We start from the raw sequence: 9,627 nt of genomic DNA, 5'->3' as shown, positions 1-9,627 counted from the left end.
AGATAGAACTTACTATGGACATTAATGTGAGTATGTAGTGCTGTAGGTTGCTGCCATGATGTTCCACCATTTTGCTGTCGGCCACCAGCATGACTTCAACGAAGCGCGGGTAGGAGAGGAAGCGCTTTGATCTCCTGTGAGGTCCTGAGTCACCGCTGCTATCATTTGATGCTCTAGCTGTAGCACTGCCGCTCACCGATCTTAGCAAAGCATCGCTGGCAAGGCCAGCACTCAGTGACCCCAAGTCATTAAATATACCAGCACTGACCACAGGGGCTGCATTGGATATAGTGGTCAGCCCAGCCACTGGCCTTCTCTTAAGCTTGTGTCTCTTATGTCTCTGTTTGTGTCCTGGAGAGAGACGTCAGAAGGAATTAAGCATGAGTAAATGTACAAAGATGGAGGGATGATGGGAAATGCATTCAGTCAGAAAAAAAGACAATGTTTGTCGTGACAATGTGCTTACAATTACGCTTAAGTGGTGGTTTATGTATGTAAAGGTGGAGATAAATGAGGTAAGTCTGCTGTCTGGAAGTGGGTATTGTTAAAATATGTTGCTGCCTCTTTCTCTATTTTTGTTTATTGTGGGTTGACAAATGAACGCTGCCTGGATTGCCTTTTTCTCTCTCTTCCTTCTTTTTTAGAAGAGGGAGAGAGGAGGGCAAAGAGTTCAGACTAGGTAAACCTGGCACCCAGCCATAAGAAGATGAAGCAAAAACTGCAGTGCACATACAAAAAAAGGCAGTTCCACAACTGGGCAGAAAAATCTCTTACAGTGAGGGGAATTAATTCTGATTTTAATCATGACATAGCTACAAATTGCTGAATGCTAGTCTTGTTTCTCATCTCATGCAGATTAACATTAGTGGACCACCAGAAATACATCCCCAGCTAAATAACAATGATATGGACTACGTCATAATAGTGGATATGCTTTTGGGATAGATGATTTATAATTGCAAATTAACAATTTGCTCTACTTCAAAACTTGCAAGCTAACATTAGTACTTTGTATAAGGATAAAATGGCTCTTGGTCAAATGCATTTTCCTTCAGGCTATGATCACACAAATACAATATACACAAGTATTGTATTACAGAATGGACCAAAAGAGAAACATATACAAAATACACAGTACAAGAGCACACACACAAACACACACTCACACATGCATAGTGAAACCAAACATCTGCAAAGGATGTCCAGCAAACAAAGAGAAAATCTTTGCAGATTTATTTTCTTAGTTTTGATCATTTGACAGTTTCAAGTGGCATGACTTTTCTACTATACAAATGTACACTGCTTGTTCACGGCAGTGGGTCGACCCAACTTTCTTATCAAAGAAGAGGAGGAAGTACAAGAGTCAACAGGAAGTTTAGCCAGTAAACTGAGATGGAAAGATACAAGGTTAAACTTCCAAATGATTTTTCCTGTGTGAGAGTTGGAAAGTTGCCTTTACTACTGTGCTGCAATCTAGGCGCTGCACTGTGCAGGCTATAGCTTACTATGTCTTGCATGTGCCATTTCATTACCATATCACAACAGATAGCAAAAAAAAACTGAATAGTTCAATTGAATTAATTCATCAGTTTTCCAGAGCTTTTTCTTTCCTCATTCTTTTTTCTAAGATTTTACAGTCAAGTATCCAGCTCTGCAAGCTATTTTCTTCTTTTAAATATTTGCCTTTTTCAAAATCTACCTCAATAACCAGACAAAATCAAAAGTTGTCCTTGTTTTAGTACCATGCTACAATAATTATAATAGCTCACTCACTAGAACATAAGCAGCTTCTGTTAACTGTGGGATACAATTTAAAGGTCTCATAATGCATGCACATACAGACATGCAAATGGAATTTTTTTCTACTCACAATCAACAAGTATCCCATGAAAACACATGAACCAATTACAAACGTTTTTTGCTTTGTTCTTACACATAAAGCTCTTGGTAGGTCCATGATCAGAAGCAACAGTGTACTGGTTTGCAAGAAATGGGACAAAAGGTACAGTTTGACTGGAACAGATGTCTAGGTCAGTTGATTGGCCACCTCAGGGGTAAGGTCTAAATTACCACTTGTTGCACGTACAATAGCTGTGTATGTGCGTGTTTGCAACCAATTGTATTGAGGCATTAAGGTTGCATCTATGTATTTTTCTGTCGTCTATAAGCATGTTTAATTTGTGACAACCTTTTGTGCAAATTGTATTGCATGCATATACATCATGTAATAGACCGTACCTGAAGTGTCACAAGATGAGTTCTCCCCAGATGTATGTTTCTTTGGTGAACTCTTTCTGTATACAATATGAGGTTTTGTGTGTTCCTCTTCATAGTGTTCTCCTTGATAGCTGTGTAGGGGCTCCACAAAATACTCCCCTTCTGGAGACCTAAAAGTGCCAAGCTGAATGGCAGAAAAATGCATACCAGTTAGTGTCAATCCATCTATTTTCTATAAATGCTTAATCCTTTACAGCAACAACATATACAAACAGGGGGAGAAGAACTTGCCAAATCTACACAGACCGGACCAAGGGGAATATATAGTTCAAAGATCAGTGAAGATCATTTGAAAATCAGTGAGCTGCACTCTAAGGCAATGTAAATTTTAATTACAAAATATGTTTAGCAAGCAACAGTGCATGTGGCTCATTTACTAGTTATTAGAGGAAATAAGCAATGCTTTTTTATAAAAAGGTGAAATAAGTGAATTTGGATGCATGTAAGAAAGGTCCCAAAACCATTAAAAAAGCATTTTACTGAAACCTGTGATGCCTATCAGGAAAATAGTGAGATTGTATGTTCTTGGCAAGCTTCCTGAGAGCCTTGTTATTTGTATTTCACATGGCATGTTTAGTGTTACTGGCTAACTTGGAGGTCTATGATGTTTCAGATAAGGTACATGCCAACTCAAGCACTTTTCACTTGTTTCTCGTTGGCTGGGGGAATCATCATGGTAGCCCTGGGGACTGATACTAGTTTTTCACAATTACGTTTGTCATGAGTCATTTTTGTAACCCCAGAAAATTTGAAAAAAATGGTAATTTTCCTGCATTTGCAATAAATATGCAGCATGGTGGATTGTTCTTTGTGCAAGGAGGCACAAGAAGACACTTTATTTCTTCCAGATTCCCTAGAGCAAGATAATGGATTCTCATTAGGACCTGTACTTTGATTGACTTGGGGAGTTGGCAAGGCAAAGGAGAATCCCCAACAGGTTTCCTTGCAAGAAAACCAGTATCACATTATTTTGGGCTGTACTGAAGTGGTGGCCCATCAACAGTATTGCCTGCTTTGAACAAATGTGCCCTCAGAGGTCTTAAAGAAATAGTAAGATATGCTCCATAAATGTCAGCTCTACCCCTATAGTTCTCTGCAGAACAGAGCATTCAGGCAATTTTAATTTGATTTGTCATTTCAACCTCTTACTCATGTCTGGCACCTCACTGTGGTTTGTATATATAAAACAAGTACAATTTTCCTCCGCTTCGAAACATATTCCCAGGAGTGGGATCTATTTGTGATGACGTCGGTACCACCCGTACTCCCGCGGTACTAGCGTGCGTAAAGACGTCACCGACAACCGGGAGACGAGAGGGAGGCATGTAAGTAAGATTATAAGGGTATTGTTCGTCAAACTTGACTATAGGCCATGGACTTGGAGCTCACTCAAGTCCGCACTGTTGTTCGCTATTTTGAGAGTATACTCTCTGGAAGCACCCCACAACATGTTACAAATAAAAACTTTAGCAAGTCGTGCAGTCTTAAAGTAAATTTTTTTTTATATTTACAACGTTTTAGTATTAACTGAATTATCTAGGTTTTCATTCTTAAATTAATAAAAACATGTTTAGAAGTGCAATAAAGTGTGAATGCTTTCGTTTGATATTGGCACAAAAAATTAATACAAAAAGCAGGTTGCGCACAAAGTTTGAGTTTACAAAATGTTTGTTTTTTGCTTTACAAGTCTTGTAGACAGCAGTAATGGCCCCTAAATGCCCATGGTAGAAACGTAAAACAACCGGTTGTAAATCATCACATGCACGACGAGTCTAACCGTGCGTAAAACTCACCAGTCCGGAGCACAAACTGATGACCACGGCGTGTTCCGCTTGTGCATTTACAAGTCCTTTATAGAAGCAGTGTCTTAACTCCGTGTCCTCCTCCTCCTCATCCCCATCTGTTGCAAAATCCGTTATGTTATCTCCTTGGGGCACTCCAAGTACTGTCACAGTGTAGAGAGGTGCGAGAAATCCCGAATCCAGCGTGAGGTTGAGGTGATAATGCTGTCCGAAAGCAGATATCCTGTAGTGGATATTTGGCGAGGCCCAGTGATCCGTAGAATTGTCGGTACTCTCGTCCACACTTCGTCTTTTCCTCTTGAAATGCACACTGGTTGGAAACTTGTCACCGGCTTCATTCACTCGAACCGGTGTTGCAATCTCATAAACGCTGATTTCCTCTTTTACTGGGGAATAAGGGCAGAAGAACAGCAATGTAATTAAGGATTAACTAGCAGTACAACAGCATTACTCCAAATCGAAGAGCCCAGATGTGTTAATCGATTGATTATGATTTACATAACAAGGTAATTTCTTGAAAAAGCTGTTGTTAAACAGCCTTGCAAGTAAAGGATAATCAGTCAGGGAACTTTGGGTATCTAGAAAGCGCTGCAAGTCATGTGCTTGGCTGAGTTCAAAACTCATTCATTCTCTGCCCTCAGTGTCAGAAAATAACTCCATAAAGAAAAAAAATGCAGGGGGTTGTCAGAGCGGCATACTTTACCTGTGCTTGAATTCAAAAGCAATTTCCCCGTAGATGCGACTACATACATGAAATCAGGGAATAGTAGGAACCCCAAGCCCCAGAAGAGCACATGCATGATTGTCCACGTTCAGAGGAGAGCGGCAGCCTGTATTCCTGTAGTAATGTTGTATTCCTCCGGTCACTCACACACTTTCCGCCTCCGGTCCGCCTGCCACATCCAATTTTATTATCCTTGACTCTTGGGTAGATGGGCTCTGGTCGGTGAAGTACACTGCTGGGACGTGAGCGCTTCGCGGATTCCCTGGCGAACATGCATACTGCAGATGGGTGGGCTGCTCAAAGAGTCAACTGCGATGGGCTCCGCTGCAAGCCTGTGCACCAGCTTTCTCTCCAACTAGGGGCGGGATCAGCCAGGCAAGGTACACTGGTGCTAGAGAAGCCACTCCCGTAATATACCGTATTATACCCGTATAATGACAAAAAGTGGTCACATAGTGTCCACTTTGGATGATATGACCAGTGTCTGGGTTGTTCCCACAGTCTTTTCGGCCAGTTAAATACAATTCTAACTTAACACCAGGTACCATACTCCCAGTGACCATAACGTCCCTCAAATAACTGACTTCATGGAGTAGGTTAATTATATTTATGGAGTGATTCAATTATAAATTTGCACTGTCATACAATTACTGTAATACTCAAATCATTTCTATAGCTTTGGGCAGGTTTTAGAGGGGTGGGCAGTTGCAGTGTGCAGAGTACATTGGTGACTATGACAGTGAGGTGGGGCCCATATAATAAATGCCTGCCCTGAAGCCACAAGCAAGATAATCTGGGTATGGCCGTATACTTAGAAGTTCATGAGACCACAGAGCGACGAAATGTAAACTGGCAAGCAGTGTAGCCAATATACCGTAGTGATTTCAGGTCTTAAGTACATGCTGGAATAGGTATTGTGTAGGGATAATGGTAATAGTTTTATGAGCTATAGTCTCCTCAGCAGAACAACAGAATGTATGGAAGCCTTTGGTAGGTGCCTGTGTTATGTGGAGGATCAAAGAGGGGGCTATCCAGTCTGCGTCCTGCCCCATTCATGCAAACCCCCCACACACAGAGCTACAGACAGACTAACTAACAACTTGTTCTAATAACGTTTTCATCCAAACGGTAGAGTCCCATCACAGACATATCAATGTCATTATGTCGCCCAATAATTAAACAGAATTATGTTTATGGTAGTTTAGCAACAGTGTCACCTTTTTCCACCAGAGACTACTGAGACAATTATTTTCCAACTGCAAAATGTTCTCTTAGTACACGTTGAGGTTAACTTTCTTAAAATGAATGTTATAATAAAATACATTAAAGGATTCAGATTTTGTATTTATGTAAAAAAGGAGATTTTTGGCCAATATTCCAATTAAGTACAGTAAGACAGGCTAGGGAGTGAACATGCACAATACCAAATGACAACTCTAAATGGAATGCAGCCATCAATTAATGCTATTAATTGAACCTGTGCTTTTCCTGCTATGACATGTTACATAAATCTACTCTGATTATATTAGCACTACTTTAGAATCACCTGTATTTTAAAAAAGTAGCCTACTTTAAAATACAGTCAATTCATAAAATAAGATAATCATCTGAATAAAGAAATCTAACATATTTGTGTGTGAATTCAGATATTTGTTTTCCAAAGATTCAGCTTTGGTGTAGCTAACTTATAAATATCTAGGTCATGTCGTTTAAAGGTGCTCTAAGAGATGTCACACGTGTTTTAGGCTACAACACTTGTTGTCACGTACACCGTCTAACGTGACAGTTCACTTACAGAAGATGACTCTGTGTTGTCAATTTCTGCCACAGCATTAAGATGCTGGGTGAACAAAGCATGCAATATAAGCCGACAGAAAGGTCCTGTTGGTTTACTTGAGCTTGATGAACAATTTGGAGAGAAAGTTGCTAATGCTAGCTTAGCAACATCAAAGTTACAGACAACGTACTAGCTAGCTAGCTAACTAAAAAAATGTGATCACAAAAAAGATATAGAAAGCTAGGTAGCTAGATCTTTTTGTGATTTTTTATAGCTAGCTAGATCTATAATTTTGTATAGCTAGCTAGATCTGAGAAATTAATCATAATGTTAATGTTATTATTTCAGAGTGTACAGAAAACCTAAACATGGGCTGAGAAGAAAATAACTCACCAGAAGGTCGGCAGCTCTTCTTAGTGACTTATAAAAATATAAGTAATGTTAATGTTGTCCTCCTAGTGTACAAGTGTACAGTAATAAATAGCCTATATTACTAACTCTGACAAAGAAGAGGTGGGTGAGTCCCATTGACGTACCAACCAATGTAAATCAAAGATGAAGCTAAATTAGTGTCGGCGCAGGGTTTTCTCACTAACTGAAATGCTGTTCAACAGTATTTTGTTTAATGCTGCCACTGGCGACCAGCAGTTATAATGCAATAATATAGACTGAAAATAATTTCACAGTTTAAGTAGTTCAGTAAAGCTGTTACATTTGGCGTCATTTAGCTACACGCCACCAGTGGACAAACACTTTTGATTGCTCAGCTCAAACACCTGTTGCATCAATGTGTGAGCAGTATGCTGGTAAAGCCTAATTTGGTTCTGAAAATATGAATGTAGCCTAATGTTACCAAAATAAGAAAACGGAAAAAAAATTATGATTAAAATCTCGAAGATATGATTGGACCTATTCCCTATCTCACAGTCTGATAAAAAAAAAAACATTAATATGAATAGTTGTAGCACATGACCAAAATATATTTCATATTACACTAAGAACATTCATGACTAATAAGAGTAAGCAATTTTCAGATTAATTAGAAGCTATTAATTGTGATACATAAACCATAATACATTATGTAGAAGTAAGTGGCCTTATCTCATTCATAAGACTTATTTAGATGTTATTTATTTATTATTAAGGTTATATTTTTTCCAGTAAAACAAGCCAAAAACAGTTCTTACACTTACATTTTAAGAATTATCTTGAAATAAGAGAAACCGAAAACCTCATATTTTAAAGACCAGAACTAAATTATTAAAAAATGTTTGCAGGGCACCGACATCTCTGTCCTGAGTTGGCCTCCATGTCGTCACTCCACTCAAAGCCACATCACTTCAGGCGTCTGTGGGGATAAATGCTAACTGCTGGCACATGACTTTACAGCTCATTTGTTGTGTACAGTTAAAAAAAAACATGCAATACCATTTAGGAGGCTAATTTGGATTTGAAGGTGAATACCTAAAACAAAAGCGTTATTTTTAATGCCTGCAGTATCCAAAAATATAAAGTAAGGGGGATGTTTGCCCTTTGGATCCTTAATGAGCAAAGACAGGCAAAAGAACTCTGTTGCCTCTGTCATTATGGTCATTACATGTGCAGGCCTGTGGTGAGTCATAATCATTTTTTAGAGAGAACATCATTTCAATAAATTTCTCACCAAGTCTTATAATCATGATTTTTGCTGTTACCAAAACCAACATCAGCAACCCTACATCTATGGGCCACCCTGCAATTTGCACCAGTTAGCACTTATTTTCTAGAATGACGGAACAAATTAGGTATGCTCCTAAGGTAATTGAAATGTTAGCATTTTCAGCAGTTATACAGTAATGAACTACACACACACACACGCACACGCACGCGCACGCACACGCACACGCACACGCACACACACACACACACACACACACACACACACACACACACAATAGCTGGTTTTCTTTCTATGTTTTTCTTGTTATTAGTTATTCTTCCTCAGGGTACAACAAAAAAATTAACATGGGCAGCTATAAGTCACAAACCCCTTTTACTGGAACAAAACCTGTCATTCAAAATAAGTCCCTTTCCCAGAACTCACCATACATGTTTTATTTTACAGAAGATGGGGTCACAGGTCACAGGTATGTAAAAACAGTTGGGAGAAATTGCACTGAAGCAGTGTTTGTATGTAAAGTCTACAACTTTAACTTGGCTGTTAAAGGGTGACTACAGTTATTTTCAACCTGGTCCTCATTTCCCACTGCATATGTCTAATAGAATAATGTGACCAAAGTTTTTTAAATTTGGTTCAGTGTTGAGCAAGATTGCAATGACAAGCCGGCGTGAAGCAAGCTACAACCTAATGGGGCAATTGTGGAGCTTTGCTTTTTGTTCAATAAAAGTGTTAAATAAAAGTTTTTTTTGGTATCGACAGGCGCATATTGTTACTAAAAGTGTCTGACAACATTAACGATCGCAGGATATGTTCAGGTAGTCTGTTGTTACGGAGTAGCCCACAGAAATAATAGGCTCCTATTATATCAAAGATTTTTTTATATAATGGCACAATATTTAAATGATTTTGACAATGTGGATGAGGTTGTTATATTTTGATGACCACATGCAGGCTATTCATGTGAGCCAGTGTAGGCTACAGCGTTCGGATAAAGAAAAGGAGAGAGAGCCTGAGGCAGCGGGCAGAGGCGGGTGAAGCAGCGGCTGAAGGGCTGCGAGGCTCGGGATATTGGTAGCTCTCCCGTGGGTGCTGTTTTCCCTATATGCCCAAAAAATACATTGTCAAAAGTGGGACCTGTTGCTGCCAGATTTCTGTGGTCTGGATGTGTCAAGTGATAAACCTTGGACCCAATGCTGTTTTACCACGTCAGGATTTCCCTCTCCAATCAACAGGGCTGTGAGACATGATGCCAGAGACATTGTTTTAATTGAAAGACCTTTAGATAACACCAAACCTTAGATGTATTATAGCCTATTGACCGTACAAAACACTGAGCAGCTGCAGCATCTCTTTTTTTCTTTCTCTCTCTCTCTCTCTTTCTCTCTCT

The 9,627-nt window shown here is 39.3% G+C and overlaps 1 protein-coding gene across 1 annotated transcript in view; it reads right to left on the bottom strand.

The window, feature by feature from the left end:
- The window catches only part of LOC117943598 (A disintegrin and metalloproteinase with thrombospondin motifs 9-like), a 46,222-nt gene extending 41,343 nt beyond the window's left edge, over positions 1-4,879 (bottom strand). The window contains exons 1-4 of the mRNA XM_034869821.1: positions 4,783-4,879; positions 4,071-4,465; positions 2,239-2,401; positions 14-351 (exon numbers count right to left, since the gene is read on the bottom strand). Of these exons, the coding sequence (XP_034725712.1) occupies positions 14-351; positions 2,239-2,401; positions 4,071-4,465; positions 4,783-4,879 (993 nt within the window). The remainder of the gene's footprint in view (positions 1-13; positions 352-2,238; positions 2,402-4,070; positions 4,466-4,782) is intronic.
- Between the last annotated feature and the right edge of the window lie 4,748 nt (positions 4,880-9,627).

Source organism: Etheostoma cragini, chromosome 4 (assembly GCF_013103735.1).
Source record: "Etheostoma cragini isolate CJK2018 chromosome 4, CSU_Ecrag_1.0, whole genome shotgun sequence".
NCBI classification, from domain to species: Eukaryota; Metazoa; Chordata; class Actinopteri; order Perciformes; family Percidae; genus Etheostoma; species Etheostoma cragini.
The sequence above is the reverse complement of the archived record's forward strand: the minus strand, read 5'-3'. Positions and strand labels throughout refer to the sequence as shown.